This window comes from Pholcus phalangioides, unplaced genomic scaffold (assembly GCF_987345545.1).
Source record: "Pholcus phalangioides strain wild (caught in Gottingen) unplaced genomic scaffold, Ppha-v1.0 ptg000010l_1, whole genome shotgun sequence".
Taxonomy (NCBI): domain Eukaryota; kingdom Metazoa; phylum Arthropoda; class Arachnida; order Araneae; family Pholcidae; genus Pholcus; species Pholcus phalangioides.
Genome location: NW_028301603.1, coordinates 31,716,320 through 31,736,630, shown reverse-complemented (window position 1 = coordinate 31,736,630; position 20,311 = coordinate 31,716,320). Strand labels below are relative to the sequence as shown.

Here is a 20,311-nt window from a genome sequence, read left to right as displayed (position 1 = left end):
TCAATTCTTAGATATACATCTTGTGATGAGTTATTATTTATTGTCTTTATGAACAAGACAAAAGAAGTAGAGAGACACCCTCTCTCTCGAATAAAAGGTATCTAACGGTACCGTTTAATATGTTTTTTAGATACCGTAAAAATAATTGTTTAAGTACCGAATGCTATTCCGTCGATGAGATTTTCAATTGAAGTCAGCTATATTCCCATTCACATTTTGTTAAGTTTTCGAAGTCCAAATCGGTGATATTGAAAAAGGAAGTCTTTGAAGTTCCATCGCACACTTGGCATTGATAGTTTTTGATTTTTTATTAAACTGCTCTCTGTGACGTAATCTTCAAAAATGATTCTTGAAAGTTTGTAGTCAAGTTTCGAACCACTGATTAGAATATATCAACTTCTATTCCATACATTTTCAACAGTGTTTTCAATTGGACATGCCTTTCGTAGATAGCTGCTTTTCCGATCAGCCCGTCCTGAAACTATTCAAATCCATGTAAGAAAGTTCAGTTATTACGCTATTCATTCTACACGTGATTGAATTTTCCCCAACATTACCAACTAGCAATGCCGCATGACTGACACACAAAAAAAGTACGAATAAGTCACTGGACCAAAAACACGCAATTCGCTGAGATTGTCTGCGCGTACATTAACGTATTACATCATTACGTGAGATACTATGTAACAATAACGATTGTAAAGTAGTCTATATGCCCCTGATGATGTAATGCAAACAATATTTAACTTAATAACCACCGGTTTCTGAGGATAATGCTACACAATTGAGTAGGCTATCTATTTTGAGGAGTGCCGTCTTCATCTCAGTAAGTAAGTGATCGATTAATAGTCATGCCACTTTCCAACTTCATGATGGATTGCTAAGAAAAAGTCAATCTTTATGTTCAAAGTACACAGCAATAGTGTCTTCATATTACAATAATGCCTCGGCTTACGAAGATAATTCGTTCGGGAATCGCATTCGTTAGCCGCAATACCATTTTCCATAGGTTTCTTTGGAAAATCGTTTAATTCGTTCCAGAAACGGCCCAAAAATTTTTAAATAAGGTTCATAAAACACCAAGCAGTATTATAAAAAATAAAAATGCTGCGATGAACAACTTTACAATTGGATGAAGGAGAATTTAAAGGAAAATGAAAAACGGTACAAATATACAGTATTTTTTATTTTACACTATATATGTACGTACGTTATACAGTCGGATTCGTGAGCCATTAGCGAAAAAAAAGTGGGTAAGGTGGTGTGCTATGTGATATGTCAGTTTATTTCTCTCACACACACACATGCGGTTGGAGAAGATTAGTTCTTAAAATGTCCAGACTGTTCAGTTTGGTATTGTCTTACCGTATTTACTGGAATCATTCATGTCTGAAGCTTTTTTATGAACGCCTTTGTTCTCTTAGTTGAAGATTCATTTCACATGAAATTTCTCAAAATGTTTATGAAATGTTGTGAAATAGAGATGAAGGAAGTGGACATTTACCGTCTTAAAACATCACGAGGCCCCCGGGCCAAGTGATTTTTCTGAGGCCCTACCAGGCGAATTCTCGAAAATTTGAACTGGTTCTCATTTTTGTGAGGCCCCTCTTTTCTTGAGGCCCTCGGGCCGTGCTCGGGTGGGCCCATGTGTTAAGACGGCACTGCATTTACTGGATACTATGCCGAGGTGAACTCTGAGAGAAAAGTCATCTGATTTCTGCTGCGACTCGAACTCGGGTCCTCTTGCAAACCTGTCAAGTGCGCTGGCATATACACCACTAGAGACACGACCGTGCCTTCCTTATTTCACTCTGTGGCGTGAGGTAAATAGAGGTATATCTGGAAAGTGATTCCGAAGTGGAAATTAATGAATCTTGCTCAGATAACAGTTACTCATTAGATTCATTTCGATTAGCACAAATTTAGCTCACGACACAATTTTTTATGTCAGAGCATGCATCCATATCAACTGAATTTGTTTATCAGTCAAATCTGTATTGGTTAGCAGTAAAACAACGAAAAAAGTCTTCGTAAGTTGAGGTGTTCGTTAACCAAGGTATCACTGCATTGCATTCTAACCGTATGACATGCCTGGGTAAGTTGTATTGATAACGGAAAAGAAAAATGTAGAGAGAGAATTTAATTTTCATTACTTTTGCCTTAAGAAAAGGTAACGCACTGCATTTACGATGATTATTCTTGGTATTTTTTTATGAATGTCTGAATATACAGGGTGATTCAGAAAAGATGGGGGAAAACTTTAAGAGGTGGTAGTACACACAAAAAAACAAACAATTTACATCAAAGAATGCATAGTCTAAAATGAAATGCAAACGTGCTACAGGGTGCAACTAGTAAAACCGAGGATACGAGGAGAAAACAAGAATAACGTATACGTTCAAAAAGCAATTTTAATCAATAATTTACAATAATTGCTAAAAAGAGCGACCGCCACCGGTGATGCAAGAAGAAAAGCGGCGGAAGAGGGATTGGTGAACGATCTGGAATATATTCCAGGCATATCGCGAACCTTCCCAGCAGCAGCCGAAAGTCTTACGATTAGGTCATTTTCACAGTCAAGATACCTCATACACCAGACTCTTCAGCTGTCCCCACAAAAAATAAATCAAGACGCGACATATCGGGGGATCGTGGTGGTCAAGCTACAGGACCACCTCACCCAATTCATCGGTTTCGAAAAGTGACGTCAAGATAGTGCCGTACCTCTCGCCCAAAATCAGCACCACCTAGAGATAGAAGGCCTCTGCACTGTTTGCCACAAACGTCATTCAGACTACCTAGCAAGTATGCCACATTTTGAAACACAGCATCCTATTTCATTACTTCTTATTTTGGCGTAGAATCTTCCTGATTGACTCACAAATACCGCATAGTGATTGGATGTGGGGCATAGAAATCGCAATTCTGAGCCCGATCATTTCTTTTCCTCACAACGATGATACTGGCACGAGCAGGGAATTTTTTTCCCCTGAACATTCTGAGGGAAAATGGACTACTTACTGACGTCACAAGTTGAGTGCGGATGCCTTCTATCTCTAGGAGCTGCTGCCAGTTGGAACATCCTCCAGCAAGTCTGGCAGCATCTCTTGGAGAAACGTCCGATATTTGCCCTCGTCAAGGCGTTCCAGCAGAAGATACGATCCTATTAGGTGCTCTCCGATGATTCCTGCCCAAACATTGATGGAGCAGCGTCGCTGATACTCATGTGGCATGTGGATTTTCAGACGCCTAAACATGTTTATTGTGGGTAACAAATGCAGTGGCGTCGGAGCCGGGGGTGCTGTGGGTGCTCGAGCACCCACGGAAGTTTGTAGAGCGGGTTCGAGCACCCACAGAATTGATTCAAAATCGAAATTTCCTACATGAATCTCAAGACGGGCACCCACAGGTTCGAAACACTTCCGACGCCCCTGAACAAATGCACCATCTCGTGCGAAAGTGCATTCATCGGAGAAAAGAACAGTTGCTGTAAAATCTGGGCGTGCTGCACTCTGCTGTAGGAGCCAGTGGGCGAAGTCTACGCGACGAGCATAATCTTCTTCATTCGATGCTTGGACTCGTTGTAAATGGTATGGGTGCAACCTCTCACCCTTCAGCACCCGCCATGTCGTGCGCGGGGTCTTGGTGTGCGTCATGCACACCAAGGCTACGGCCCACAGCTCGAGTGTTCGTAGTTGGCTGATCTGCCATTATCTCCAAAATCTCGTCTTCTACACCTGCTGTTCTGGCAGTCCTTGACTCAGACCGGTCAGCAAGAAAGGATCCCGTTTCGCACAGCAGCCGATGCAAGCGCGCAAATGTTTTCGGATTGGGTACACACCTGTGGGGAAAACGCTCACCGTGCATTCGTGCTGCTTCTGTCGTACTTCCGTTTGCAGCTCCGTAAATGAAATGCATGTGTGCTTTTTCAGTATTACTAAAGTGAGCCATTATCCCGTACGTTATAACTGTTAGAACGGTTGCACGCTAGAATAACTTGATTGGGCTAGCGTCCGCACCTTTTATTCACTGTGACACAGATTTGCATACGGTTTCTTCTTCCCCCAGGTTACATTTGCATGCATGGTGTTTTTTTCCTCCCGATAAATCTCAACAGGAATGCCATTTTAACATTTGCGGAGCGGCCGTTTGGAAACGCGTTAGCGGGTTGCGTTTCATGTTAGACCATGCATTTTTAATGACAATTGTTTGTATTGTTGTGTACTATCACCTCTTAAAGTTTTTCCCATCTTTTCTGAATCCTCCGTGTATATGAGTTACTTACCCCGACCCGGCGATCCTCCGTGTATGTATTATGTACTGCACGCACAGAGGCGGATTTATGGTTTTGCCACCCGTTTTCCATTCTTGTCTAATTTTCTTGACCACTGATTCTTCAAATTTGTCACCCTAGGCCCGCCCCAATTACACTTATAGCCACTCATTTACGCCCCGCCCCGTTCACATGGGAAATAGAAAAAGCGGGTTTAAAACCGGCTTCGAGAATTTTCTTCAATGACTGTTCTCTATTTCTTTCCGTACCAAGGAAAAAGTCGTCAAGCGAGTGCTAGAACCACGGCCCCCACAAGGCCCGGGATAATTCTCATAATTTTTTTTGCTTTTTCACGCTATACATGAACTATAGAAGGGTCCGTGAGAAGTCTGACCAGGGGACCCGCGAAAGATCCCAGCCTGGAGGCCCTACTCCTGGATGTGAGGGCCATGGCTAGAACTCCCATTGCTACCGCAATATTTGCACATGTGAACTGGGCTCAGGTCACTCAATGACTTGGCTTTTTGTTCTCTAGGTTATTTTCTTTCTTACACTTTGTTTTTGGTCCCTCGCATGCTTGTACACTCCAACTAGTGTTTCTCAACAGCCGTGCCGCTGCCCAGTACCGGGGCCCTTGCATAGGCTGAGATAGACTTGGAAGTTTGGGGGGTGGGCGACGACATTGCCCCCGCCACGTCCCTCCCCCCATATATCCGGCCATGGGCCCTTGCATCAGTTAAACCGGACCGTGAGTAACTCATTGTTACATCCCCCCCCCCCATTTATTTCCCATTAGTCGTGTTTATGTTTGGGTCTTCCACTCTAATAGTAATACGTAATACAATCCGGCCACGGGATTCTAAAGGTTCCGAACCACTGATCTAAATCGCTCTTTTGATCTCTCATTGGCATCGTCCCCTCACTCTCTAGGTCAGTGGTTCTCAACGTTTGGAAGCCCGGTGGTTGAGAAACACTGATCTAAGCCACTTTTTTTGGTCACTCACCGACCTGGTACCCCACTCTCTAGGTCACTCTTTTGGCGTTCATTGACCCATTTCCTTGCTTTCTAGGACATTCTCCATTGCTCAAACACTCGTCTGTATGCTTTTCTTTTGGTTACTCACATGCCTGCACACTTCATTGCAAGGCCGTAACGGAGAAGAGGCGACTTGGGGAGTCTGGTCCCCACACCCCCGAAAGGTGAGAAAATGACTTAGAAAAAGGAAAAGGATGGCCAAATCTATTGTTCTATCACTTTGGTTGGTTTCCCCGCCCTCCGAACGAAATTTCTAGCTACGGGCCGCTTCATTGGTCACTCACATGCTCGCAAACTTTCTAATTTTCTTTCTTTTGGTCGCTCACTGACCTGGTCTGTCGCTCTCTAAGGTCACTTTTGGTCACTCGCATGCTTGCAAACTCTGTAGGTCTTTCGTTTTGTCTCTCACTGACCCTCAACAGACGGGTATTACTTTTATACGGTTTTACCGACTGTGGGATAGTATAAAAAATTTGCCATTCTTCCATTCTACTGAAATTTTCCGTCGCTCCGAACTTTCCGCCCTGGGTTATAGCCCACTAAGTCTCTCCACCCCCCCCCCCGTAAATATACCTCTGTTCACACACAGATTATGTAAGATTCAAGGATAAAAATGGATTTCTGCTTTATATTTATTTTTAATCTTCATAGACGTTCAGCGGCCGTTTTTTCTGATCGATTTCTCTTTGTTTATCTATATTTTCTTCTTTTTTTTTGGAAGGAAGAAAGACGTTGTCCTATGATTGACTGGAGTGTCGGGTGATGTCATAATTTCGTCTGGGAAGCATCACAAGACGCCCCGAGGCTGGTTTGCGTCTCATCCAAGAAATGAAAATGTCAATAGTTTTTCGCATTAATCTTCCATCACACGACCGATCTTGATCACTGCTTTTCAGGACTTTTAGGCGATTCTCTCACCACTGAGCTATAAGTAAGCTTTCCTTATAGCTCAGTGTCCCTCACACACGTTTAACGGTAAAATTTTAATGCAATGGACCCTGCTTATATAACGTTCCCTCTTATTACTTTTTCCGCTTAGTGCGACTTATTTTCGTGGTCCCAACTTTTACTAACAGCTTTTTTAAAGTGTCTTATACCGCTTACTGAGGCAGTAAAACGTCGGGAAAAAAATCTTCGTTTGTGGGCAACGAACCGTCGCATGAACATGCTTCCAAATGCTGGCAATAAAACTAAATTTCGTCATCAGTTGTTTCAATTGAAGAAAACATTGGAAACTGATAAAATTGTCGTCTACAAAAGTTTTGTTTGTAAAAAGCAAGTTTTGACACGAACGCTGAAATAATTCCTTTTGCTTTGATAAAATTCAAATCATTACCTTGGAGTTGTAAATTCATTTCATTAAATTTGGTATATAAATCGGCCAAATAGGCGCGATATCACTCTTAAATTTCAATAAATTCTCTCTTAATGAATCATCCTTCTTTTCAAAAAACTTTGTGGCTGATTCAAAGAGTCCGTAAAATCGTTTCAGACAGGTACCTTTTGACAATCAACGAACTTTTGTATGTACATAATAATAAACGATTGAAGTGTCTTCATCGTTTTCATCACAAAGATTTCTAAATATCCTGTCATGGAGAGCATTGCTTCTGATCTTGTCAACTGCTGTAATTACATATTGTAGCGAGCGATGAAAGCGATCACTAAGATTTTTTGCGACCAAATGTTGTCGGTGAATCATACAATGCACGGCCACTAAATTTGGTACGACTTTTTTCAGGAATGAAATGAATCTTCGGTAGCGTCCAACCATTGCAACGGACAAAATATTAGTCAGAGAAATTCCTTTTTCTTCAAAATAGTGTTCTTAAACGTCAAATATACGTTGTTGATTTTTCCTTTAGTGTCCGTTTCTAATGTTCAGTTGTTTAGAACCCCAATTTCCCCCCCCCCTTTGCGTACGCTAATGAGTGCAAGTGACGGCAGGTAAGAAGACACCCCTTATCGTCTAGGACAGCGTTTCCCAACCTTTTGAAGTTCGTGGCACCCTTGGGAATAATATTAAAAACTTGGGGCACCCTTCCTTGAATACAGAATACAGTTTACTGTGCAACAAAAATCACAGTAAAAATACATCAATAGAGTTTTGTTCGATTAATCATTAATGTGAAACTTGTGATTTACGCTTATAGCACAGATACTTGATATCACGCCTTACAGTTGGCAACGACAAGGGCGTAGCGGGGGGGGGACGGGACTTGGGGGTCTGGTCCCCCCCCCCCGAAATGTGAGAAAATGACCGAAAAAAGGAAAAAAGATGGCCAAATCCATTGTTCTGTCAATTTGGTCCCCCCCCCCCCCGAAATGAAAGTGGTCCCCCCACGAACGAAATTTCTGGCTACGCCCCTGGGCAACGAAACACGTAAAATTGTCCTCAAGGTCTTCTAGTTGCTTTGTATTTTATTGTCGCCGTAGCAGAGAAATCTTGCTTGCATATATGTATGATGTTGAAAAGGGCATTAATTGATTTATTCATTAGATTAAGATACTCCTCTCTCAGTTCAAATCAAAAAGCAGTCACCGGCCCCCCTATTTCTTGGTGAATTTACCTTTGAATGTGGAATCTGCGCAAAGATAAATAAATTCATCTCGTTCGCAAGCATTGAAATCCATTTCCTCCGCACTGTCTGGAAAATCAAATGGTGAGACAACCCAGTCGAGATTCTCAGTTTAAAAAGATGGAAAGTACATATCTATTGCATTTTGCAATGTGTGTTTGCAAGTGCGTACAAATGAGGTCTTTCAGCTCATCCGAGGGTGATGTCACTATCCGCTGTTACTACGGAAGTTTCAGCAGCTGGCCGATGTAAAGATAAATCCAAGAAAGAAAATTCAACGGGGCCTTGCTGGGAATGGAACGCACGTCCTCTCGTTTGCCGGGTGAGCGCCCTAGTCCACTAAACTACAGAGCCAACGAATCCTTTTTCGAGAGAGCTCGTGTACGGTGAATGGGGACGTACATGGACAGCTAGACTTAATTCAGGCCGAAGTTATCATTGCTGACACTGCCATCAGATGGTGACTTATCCGATAAGTCTGTCATTCATGAGAGTAATTAATTCGACTTAATTTATTTTAAGACCTAAGTGGACCGTAATATTTTTTTTGATTTAGCTCCGTAATTCTCGCGGTACCCTAGGGTGCCGGGGCACACCGATTGGGAATCACTGGTCTAGGAAGACCGTGAACTACTGGCGCTTCAGCTGGAGACGCGTTGGTGGGGCAATGGAGCCTGGTCCGTTTCGCAGCTGGATTGCACGGAAAGGATCACGCCATATTCAAGAGAAAGCAGGACCAGAAAGCAAGGCCGTAGGGGTTGGGACTTGTGGGGGGGGGGGGGGTCTGGTTCTCCCGCCCGAAATGCGAGAAAATGACCGAAAAAAGGGAAAAAGATGGCCAAATCTATTCTATCAGTTTGGTTCCCCCCGAACGGAATTTCTGGCCATGGGCCTGCCAGAAAGACACATTTGCATAGGATGAGAGTTGTGCTTGTTTCGTGTTCTTGCTGGTGCTATAATCTGTCTTCCATGTTTTAGAGTAAAAGTGGCAAATGCTTGAATTTTTCATGTTAAGTACGTCGAGGGTCTGCCTATTCTCTGCAAGATGTACCTACTTGAACAGGGTACTCTGTAGGTTCCTGCTGATGAGAAAGGGGTCCTCAAAGGGCAGTAATATTTTTAACGTCCGGTAGATACGTCGTGCTCAGTTTCCTCTGAGGCATGCTCTGGCAGGGGCGTAGCCAGAAATTTCGTTGGGGGGGGGGGGACCAAAGTGATAGAACAATAGATTTGGCCATCTTTTTCCCTTTTTTCGGTCATTTTCTCACATTTCGGGGGGGGGACCAGACCCCCCCAAGTCCCACCCCCCTTGCTATCCCCGTGTCCTCTGTGGTTTTATGTTGGATCTCCTGTGCTGTGAATATCCGTTTGATTGAAGGACTCGGTTTAGAGGATTCAATGCATTGTTGAGTCGGACTGTTTGTTTAGTTTAGCACCGAGCATGCCCAGGCTCTGTCGCTTTTGCGATATAAGCTCATTGATCGTGGGCGTGCCGGAGAAAACTCAATCCGGCCGGGAAAGCACACCCGGTTCGGACCAACACCTCGCCAACCCCTCCAAGCAGCACAACTACACCTCCAATCCCCGGGCACATCATCGCCAGTGCGATTCCCCCTCCGTCCCGACACCCGCGACAAGGCCCCCGCCGCCCCTCGAAGGGAAACCACCGACCACCCTACCATTCCCACCCCCAAGAACTTCTATTGTGGATATGAGAGAACAATTTGTTACAAGAGGTCGGACTGTTACTACCAAACTGAAGTTGCACTTCGTAAACATTCCTCTGAGGAACTTTTGGTGAATAGATGCATTTCATGCTGTGTAGTTTTTTTGTTCTAAGGATACTAATGTGTTCAAAAAGTACTGCCATCTGTCTTCCGAATTTAGAAGCAGTAACGTGCTGCATGATATTTTGCCAGTTGTATTACGCGTGAGTTTTAAATGTTGTAGGCCCGTTTGTGTGCTCTATGGGAGAAGAGACTTTTACAAACGAAAGATTTGCTTGCATCCGCGTCTTGAATATGGAAATTTTGAGCCGGAATGGAAATCCTGGCATGGTGAATGAGTTTTGAGTACAGCACGTTTTTATCCCGGATGGTGGTTCGATGTCCCCCGGAGATATCAGTCTGCAACAGGCTGGTTGAGGTAAGAAAATTCAACTGACTCCGCAAGAAATCTGACTCGCCTCATCCAGAATGCCGGGTGAGTCAACACCTTCTATAAGAGATAGCCTCCGCGCGAAGTTTGAGACGTCACTGAAGTCGTCCATTTCACTTCGTCGCTGGTGGTGAGTGCGCTAGACCGCTACTCTTCAAATAAGTAGCCAGAGTCGAACCAGCCTATACTACTGCCATCTGGTGGCGCAATGTCAGTATATGAGAGCTATTAGCTGAGTTTGGTGTGACTGCCACGTACGGTACTGTTCATCTCATATAAACTCTGAAGCCGGTTTTTCCTAGGAGTAGGTTGTGACCGGCACTGCGATCGTTAAGAGAAAGCGCGCGCTTCGGGGGAGGAAAAGAATTCATTGGTCTTTCTACCCGCGCTCGACAAGGTTGTACCACCTCCGTATGAATAAATTTCTCGTTATCTATTTTGTTGTTTTGTGAAATAACAGTTGGTGACTCGGCAACTAACGATGTCCAACCTATCCGAGCAACCACCGGAAATGTTTCGGGTCGCTCTCAAAGTCCCACCGTTTTAGGCCAGACAACCACATCTGTAGTGACCTTATGTTCTTTGAATAGTGAGCACTCATGATGACAAGCATAAACAGAAATTTATTAATAAAAAAAAATAAAATAAGAACGTTAACATGAGACGACGATCCTACTCGATCGCTTTTCCACACACTCTCTCTCTCTGTTTATTTTCATGGAGGAATGAATAACAGGAGGTGACATCAGGAACGAAAATTGAAGCCGTTGTGGCAACCCTATGAGCTGACGAGTAAGCCCAAACAAACCGCTCTTTTCCCTATACTTAACATGTGTTTTGCCGGATCGAATTCTCTTAAAATATTAATATCTAAATAAATTTAAGCACCATGACCATTTAATGCGTCTTCAGGTGATCTACATGATCCAATAATGGGGAAAGATAAAACTTTATCCTTGTATAAGGGGTATTTATATTTTTAATTTATTTTTGAAAGGGGAAGATCATTTTTCACTCTCAACTCGTCATAAGTTTTTAGTTCAGTGCTTCAATTTATTTTAAAAATTCGATGTATCGCATTAATGTCTATGGGAATATGATTAATTAAAATAATATGAAGCTGCAATAAAATGTAATTTCATAATTTTTTTCTTTTAACTGTTTATCTTGCCTTTTTGTTTCGTTCATCATTATGATAGATCCGGGACATTTCGAAAGTGTTCGTCTTAAGCTTTACATGAAGAATTTTGATTTCTGAATCAATCCTGAGGTGCTCGAGCACCTTCTGACAGGGCCGTAGCTAGGATTTTTGGCACCCGGGGCAAACAGCATTTTGCCGCCCCCGTGCTTCAAACATGGGCGGAGATACGGGGGGGGACCGTGGGGGGGCAAAGGTGGAGTCGACTGATCTAATGTATATATGAGCTGACATCATCATCATCGTGCCCCCTCCAGCAATAATGACCTTGCCCCCCCCCCCAGACTTCCAAGTCAATCTCCGCCTATGGCCTCAAAGTACTGGAAGTGCTCGAGCGTCCTCCGCCACTGTGTATTTATGGTTTTGCTGCCTGTAGGCTGTACGAATTTCGCCACCCTTCTTCCGTTCCAGTCTCATATTCTTGAATACGTATTACTGGAAATATATGCCGCCCATCCGAACTTTCCGCTATGTAGATGTATTGAGAAAAAAATATTAAAAAATAAAAAACTTTTTTTTTACGAGCCGCGATAAGTCATCTCTCTGGCCTATAGTGTTTGTAAAAATAATCTGGGCTGTTTTTTTCCCTCTTCATTTTGTACCAATTACTTTGCTTTTAATGTGGTATGTGTACGAAAATTTAACACAAAAAAGTTTCGAATTGAATTTGAAATATAAAATTGTATCTGTGTTCGAGTTTTTGCCTGGAATGGAGAAATATTTCTACAATATTTTAATATAAACAGCTGAAAGGCATTATATATGCTAATGTTTTGCATATATAATGCTTTTCGCAAAACAAGTCAGATTTTTTCAAACACCGCTTGTTCAAGTGTCTTTAAACATTGTATTTCTCTCAGCACTGAGGTATTACATGTTTTGGCATAATATTTTTAAAATTAAAATGCCAAGAAGAAGTTTTGTGGCACAAGATATGGGTAAATTTTGGTTATTTTTGCAAAAGGTTCCATGTTGTTGAAGTTAATATTCGAAAACAAATAACAACTAAAATTATAAAAGCTCTCGTTCAATTGTATAAATATATCCAAAGAATTTGAGAAAAAAAAATCGAGTTCCTAAAGTAAATAGTAAATTTTTAAATGATTTTTAAAAACGGGGATGTTTCTCATAGGAAAGCATGGGAAGCCACGGTTTGTTTGGGCTTACTTGGTCCCTTTAATAGAGCGATCACTGGCTTCATCTGGCAACCCAGATTCCCCATGGTTGCGCTGGTGGCGTCACCTCCTGTTATTCATTCCTCCATGGTTTATTTTCGAATGTCCCCTTTTGTTTTTGCAACCTCCGGTCTCCTGGGGCTTTTCTTCTTCTTATGCTCTGGAGCCTTATACCATATTGTTACGTCAAGGTTTTAACTGAGAGACGCGCATACAGAACACTACACCCCCCACGCAAGATTGGGTTTACATATAAACACAACCTGTATTCTTCTGTATGCGTCTGGGAATGTTTACAACTATTCACTGGCAAACAGCCTTGACAATGCATCTGCGTGAGACATTTTTGCGCCTGGGCAATGTTCAATTTTTATGTTGAACTTCTGTAGAGCAAACACCCAACGTTGCAATCGCGAGGATTGTGGTGCACACTTTGTCAAGTATGATAGTGGGTTGTGATCAGTATACGCCACTATTTCTGCTCCAAACAACAATGACTCGAACTTCTTAAAACTCCACACAAGAGCAAAAGCTTCTCGTTCTATCGTGGACCATAACTGCTGAGTTTTGTTTAACTTCTGGCTAGCATACGCTACAGGATGCAGTTTACCGTCCACAGTTTGTGATAAACAACAACCGACACCAATCAGAGATGCGTCAGTATGGATTACAAAAGCCTTGTTCATATTTGGAGTACTTAAAGCAGAGGCACTTGCTAAGGACGACTTCAACTTGTTGAATGCAAGTTCATGTGTTTCCTCCCACGGTAATACATCAGGAATTTTCCTTTTGGTTAACTCTGTCAAAGGGAATGCTATTTCAGCATAGCTAGGAATGTATTCCCGATAGTAGTTGCAAAGCCCGAGCAGACTTCGTAGATCCTTCTTCATTCGGGGTCTTGATAGTCGAGTGATGGCTTTGATCTTTTCGGGATCTGCTTGATGTTTACCCGAGCCTATGATGTGCCCTAGGTATTTAATCTCTGGCTTTTTGAAATCACACTTTCGCAGATTCACAGTAAATCGTAACTCTTTCAGCCTTGCCAAAATGATGCCCAGATGTTTCAAATGAATATCCATATCATTTGAAAATATCGCAATGTCATCTATGTATGCCCTTGCAAAATCTTTATATTGATCTAATGCTCGATTCATTTCTCTGTGAAAGGTGGCTGCAGCGTTTTTCAATCCAAAGGGCATCACCTTAAATCTGTATTGGGCTCGATTAGTTTTGAACGAGGTCAGATCCCGACTTTCTTCTTCCATAGGAATTGCCCAATAGCCTTTCAACAAATCCAAAGTTGTTATAACATTCGCTTTCCCTATACTATATATCAGTTGGACGGCATCTTCCATAGGGAAATCATCCATCTTTGTCACGGCGTTCAGACACCTTTAATCAACGCACAGGCGCAATCCCCCATCTTTCTTACTTACGCAGACCACTGGATGAGCAATCTCTGATGAACATTCTTCAATCAGATCTAATTCAATCAGTTCATCTATCTGGACATCCACTTGTGATTTCAACGCTTCTGGAATCCTGTAAACATATGGCTTCTTCCGTTCTTTATCGGGTTCCAGTCTTATTTTATGGCCGCCAACTTTTGCTTTCTGTACCTTCCCAGTAAATATGTCTCGATGTCGGTGAAGTAAATCCCTCAATTGACTTCGTATTTCCACTGGGAGGTGATTCATGTCAACCTCGGAGGTAATATCTGCCGATGGATATCCCGAATTGATTCTAGGTGAAGCTTGAATCTCCCCAAACTCTTGATCATCCTCGAAGATGATTCCTACTGCATTCACTCTCGGAAAATACCTCCTGATTTTATTAGCATGACAATGTCGAACTTTTCTATCCGGCAGTTTTACTTTGTACGAGTGGGGAGGACGGAACTCACCGACTTCCCCAGGACCCGTCCATCGTGCGTAAAGTTTGTTTGATGAGTCTGGGATCAGCAGATACACTTGCTCACCCACTTGAAATTCTTTTGGAACAGCACGCCTGTTGAAATAATCCGCATACATTTTCTGTTTGCCTGCTGCAATTACTGACGCTTGCTCTGCCGCACGTTCGAAATTGATTTTTTGTTCTTGTAAGTAATCTACAATGGACTTGTCCATGTTCAAAGGTATAGGGACATCACCACACCAGCTGGATTTGAGCACACTCAGAGGACCCCTAGCTTCTCTGCCATACATCAACTTGAAAGGCGAGACGCCGGTCGTACAATTCGGTACCTCTCTGTATGCAAACAATACGTATGGAATATACTTGTCCCAGTTGCTCGGATCAGAACGGATTATATGATGAAGGGCGTTCTTCAAGACTCGATTATACCGCTCTACGAGCCCGTTACTTGCAGGATATCCAGGTACTGAAAACCTGGGCGAGCACCCCAATCGTTCGACGAATTCTCGTGTGAACTTAGAAACAAAATTAGTACCTTGATCACTAGCGATAACATTTGGTATTCCAGTCGTCATAAAAATACTCAATAACGCCTCACACGTCGCCCTCGCTGTCAAGGAGCGAAGGGGTATAGCCTCTGGCCATCGAGAATGCTGATCAACCACGCACAAAACATATTTATGTTTGCGTGCAGAAGGGGGTTCAATGGGTCCAATGACATCGACATTAACCACTTCGAACGGTAACCCGGGTCGCAGCACCGGCGTGATTGGAATTTTGTCAATGGCCTTTTCCGGACTACGTAGCTGACAGCTTTCACAAGATTTACAAAATTCCGCAACATCCACCGTCATATTTGGCCAATAGAAGCTATATCTAATTCTCTCATTGGTTTTCTTTTGTCCCATATGGCTACCAAACACGGATTCATGCGCTAATTTCAAAACCTGTTGCCTTCTGTTTTCCGGCAAAACTAATTGATTAACAGTTTCACCAGCAACCTTATCTTTATGAAATAACAAGCCGCCTAGTAAGAAAAAGTTTCCTTTCTCCTTAGATGCGTCTTTCCACAGCTCTTTCAACGATTTGCACCTGTTTTGTTGTTTACACAAGATAGCACTCTGCAGATTCCTATCGCTATATCCGAAACCAACTTCGTTCTCAGCCTCAGGTAGAGGTGACACCTTGTCCTCTTCTTCAATACTCGCGCACACGCCCTCCTCACTTCGCTCCGTCGCAGGAGGATGGTGCTTTTCCCTTTCAGTGGGGAAAGACAATCGCCCTTCTTCGGTGTCTGCAGCCTCGCAAAGTAATCCATGTACGTTTGGTGGAATAATGCACTGTTCTCGAATTTTATCTGTTACTGCAGCGAGGATTTCAACAGGTTTACAAAAATCTTCGTTGTTTCCCACTTTCAACGAAGCACTAACATTCACAAGTGACGCTTCAATTCTTTCTCCAAACGCACTCGTTAAAATGATCTTCCCTTTCTTAATTATTGATTCCGGTATACAGTCCGAACGAATCACTGGAATTTGACATCCAGAATCCACCAAGCTTCTGATTTTTCTATTTCCTACACAAATATCTGCATAATGTAAAGGGTTCAGATCCAGATTTGGCTCACTCGAATCAAATAATTCCGATCGAATTTCTGCGGCCAACACATCATCTTCCGGGTTTTCTTTCGTGTTCGCCTTATATCTTTGGTCACAATCTCGAGCGAAATGATTCAAACCATAGATGTAACACTCCTTTGGGCTTTTTCTGATATTCGTGTTTTCGGTCTTGTTCCAGCCTTTATCGCAACGATACTTCCGATTTGGTGGTGGATATGCTGTTTTTGTCGATGTTTCTCGTCCCTCTCCATAGCTGAAGTGTTGTCGCTGTAACGATGACTTTTCGTCTTCGAAGAAATCCTTTGAACTCTTGCCGAGGTCTACCCTGACGTTCTCGTAGTCATCCAATTTACTAGCAAGGATGTCGGATCGCTTGAATTGAGACCACTCGTCAATAAAATGATCTCGAATCTCTGACGGTACTTTCCGTTTTATCTGATCCGTAATAATCAAATCAGACAGTTCTTCAATCGTGGTAATCTCCAGGCCTCGGATCCATTCAGTGAAGAAGTTTCTGAGTTCATAAGCAAAATCACACCACGTTGCTTCCGATCGTTTACTGTGCTTCGTGAACATCTGTCGAAACCTCTCGGGAGTAAGCTTATATCTCTTAAGCAAAATGGATTTGACTTGGTCATAGTCATCTGTTGTCTCTTCATTTTCTCTAGCAATGACTTGCGCCACATCATAAGGTAATAGTCCAATCAGATATGAAACCCAAAGTTCCCTTTTTATTTCGGCTCTTTTCGCTTGCCTTTCAAACAGCACCAGGTAGAGGCTAATCTCGTTGCTCTTCGGATCGAACTTTTTCAAAATGTTCTGTAGCTCTAGCCTTGGCCTTGCCATTGAGTTAATCGGGGATTCACCTGCCGCGCTGATGCGAATCCTTTCATTTTCTAGTTGCATTTTTCTGAGTTCGAACTCCATTCGTCTCTCCTCACTAGCTTCCATCTCTTTCCGTTTTCTCTCCTCACTTGCTTCCATCTCTGTCCGTTTTCTCTCCTCAATTACGGTGTTCAAAAACTGTTCTATGAACTCTTTGTCATAGCATTCTGCCTCCGTTATTGCGGATTTGAGTTGAAATACTTTCATTTGCATAATATTTTCAAGTCCCATTTCCGCAGCGACTTGCTGTAAGTCCTCTTTTTTGCCTTTGGCTAAGAAAGCCATGATTCTCTCAAAGAAAAGAAAATCAGCGAATTTTCTTATGAAAAAAAAAAAACACTCACCGCACTTTTCCTTCGTTCTTCCAACACTCTTCAAGTGCTCTTCGTATCGTCTCCTCACGACAAAAGTTCTCTTCGCGTCGCCTTCTCACGACGAAAGTTTTTCCGTTAAATATTGTCCGATCTATTGCTCACTATCCTGTCGACTGCGCCAATGTAGTGACCTTATGTTCTTTGAATAGTGAGCACTCATGATGACAAGCATAAACAGAAATTTATTAATAAAAAAAAATAAAATAAGAACGTTAACATGAGACGACGATCCTACTCGATCGCTTTTCCACACACTCTCTCTCTCTGTTTATTTTCGAATGTCCCCTTTTGTTTTTGCAACCTCCGGTCTCCTGGGGCTTTTCTTCTTCTTATGCTCTGGAGCCTTATACCATATTGTTACGTCAAGGTTTTAACTGAGAGACGCGCATACAGAACACTACAACATCTATGGTTCAAACAATTGGATTCTCAATCCCTGGCAAGTGGAATTACTTCTGAAACCACTAAATACCACAGCCATGGATACGAGTGCTTTGGCACATGTGAGTGATCTCATCATGAATCCACCGGCAGCAAACATGTACGACGCACTAAAAAGACGCCTCCAAGCTGAATTCGCTGAACCAGATGAAAGACGCTTGCAAAGTTTGATGTATGAAGTCGAGCTGGGCGATCGTCGACCTTCGGCGTTACTCCGAGAAATGCGGAATCTATCCAGTGGTCGTCTCAGCGATGAATTACTTGGAAGTCTATGGATACAACGCTTACCATATCAAGTTCAAGTAATCCTCTCCACAAGTTCAGAAACTTTGGAAAAGTTATCGGAGATGGCTGACAAGAACATCAACGTCAGTGGGAAGTGCAGACTATTTCACCAAATCTCGACCACCCTCAACAACTTGACGTGCAACATCTGGCAGAAAAAATAGAGACATTGCAAGTTGACGCGCTACGCCGATCTCGGAAACAACGTGGAACCATCAACGTCAGCCCAATCGAAACCGCCACGAAGGTGAAACCTCCACGAGGTTTCAAAACAATCTCTGCTGCGATAAAATGATTACCTTGGGTATATGTTGCCCTTCAAATAGTCAGTGGTCCAGTCCCCTCCACATGGTGAAAAAATTCGATGGGCTGTGGTGATTATCTCTCCGAGACCGTCCATCCCTTTGGGAAAGAGCGCAAGCCATCGCAAGATGGTCTCTCTGGGCAGTCATGTCTGTCAGTGGTGATTATCGAGCTCTCAACGCGAAGACGGTTTCTGACAGATATAGCATTCGGAATATTATGGATTTCACTATGGATCTGCATGATAAGTGCATCTTCTTTACCATAGACTTGAAACGAGCTTATCATCAAATACAATTGTCTGCTTCCGATGTACCACTCCTTTTTTGTCACCCCTTTCGGAATCTTTGAATTTAACGTTCTCAGTTTCGGGTTGCGAAACGTTGCAAGTGTCTTTCATCTGTTCATCTGGTTCAGCAAATTCAGCTTGGAGGCGTCTTTTTAGTACGTCGTACATGTTTGCTGCCGGTGGATTCATGATGAGGTTAGTCACATGTGCCAAAACACTCGTATCCATCGCTGCAACGGCTGTGTGTGGTATTTAGTGGTTTCAGAGGTACTGTTATTCCACTCGCCAGGAATTGCGAATCTAATTGTTTAAACCATAGATGTGGTTGTCTGGCCCAAAACGGTGGAGCTTTGACAGCGACCCGAAACGTTTCCGGTGGTTGCTCGGATGGATTGGATATCGTTGGCTGCTCAAGTGGATTGGACATCGTTGGTTGCTCCAGTGGATTGGACATCGTTGGTTGCTCCAGTGGATTGGACATCGTTGGTTGCTCCAGTGGATTGGACATCGTTGGTTGCTCCAGTGGATTGGACATCGTTGGTTGCTCCAGTGGATTGGACATCGTTAGTTGCCGGGTCACCAACTGTTATTTCACAAAACAACAAAACAGATAACGAGAAATTTATTCATACGAAGGTAGCAAGACCAATGAATTCTTTTCTTCCTCCGCGGAAACACGCGCTTTCTCTTAACGATCACTGCTCGAAATTTCTATTTTATACTGCACATAGTAGTGAGAAAAAGTACAAGTGAAAAAAAAAGCTACAAAACAAGTTTGTAGTTGAGGGTGAAAAAGATAGGCATTATACTAATACTCTCTCCTGTATTATACTGTTCCTCTCTCCACAACATTATTTTTTCCCCTTTCTTTTTTTTTTAACGTGGAACAAGGTAACATATTTATTGCGTATACGTCTAATAAAGATCATTCAAATTTATCGCCAGCAGCTTGTACGTGAAGGGGTTAAACGTCACCAGAAAATATGTTGGTGCCAACCAACAGTCGCCAGAAAAGCGCGACTTTTACTGCCACTAGGCGCTCGTTTATCGGCTAAATTGTGTTATGACCACCCTGTATTAACATCATTATCTTGCAGCTCCTTCAGACCGCTTAGTCTATATTCATGGACCCCACATCCTGCTGCACCGTCCCTAGACAACACCACACTAAACATATATTTGTAGTGTGTTGTCCTAGGTTACTCTACCACATACATCAATGCCGGTCATATCGCTATATGCAATTTACTTCAGTTAACGAGTTTGGTTGGAAATAAATAGGCACCATATCGATCGGTGGTGACCTAAAGCTAGTTAAGGGAAAATATCTTGTTATGCACATTATTCCCCCGGAACCTTCACGATGATAGACGAGCATCTCGGTTTAGAGGTGTCGCAAGTTCAATACGTGGTTCATCCTTGTCAGAAAACTTTCCTGACACGGGTACAAAAAAAAGACGACTTGACCTCAACAAAAAATTGCTACTGCAGGGAGTCCCCTATCGAGGGGTTAGCGCACCAACCTCTCGATGAGTATAAAAAACAAGCCTGCCGTTCGGAATCGGCAATAAATTGTAGGTCGCGGTCTAATTAGCCTTCGTGTGCAGAAAATGACCATGGTGCGAGAAAAATGATCAAAACGAGCTTCTCGGACGTTATGGGGGTCCCTTCAATAGTAAAATTATAGTTTGGAAAAACGAAAAATGATGAGAATCGTTCCTAACCGCAGGCTGTGTCCATCTCCTGTGAACCAAAATTAAATGAGAATACAGAATATCCCGGG

General features: G+C 42.8%; 1 protein-coding gene across 1 annotated transcript; it reads right to left on the bottom strand.

The window, feature by feature from the left end:
- Positions 1-13,812: 13,812 nt before the first annotated feature.
- LOC149081281 (uncharacterized) lies at positions 13,813-16,902 on the bottom strand. Its single transcript, XM_089238313.1, has one exon. It carries the CDS (start codon positions 16,900-16,902, stop codon positions 13,813-13,815), a length of 3,090 nt encoding a protein of 1,029 aa, XP_089094439.1.
- Between the last annotated feature and the right edge of the window lie 3,409 nt (positions 16,903-20,311).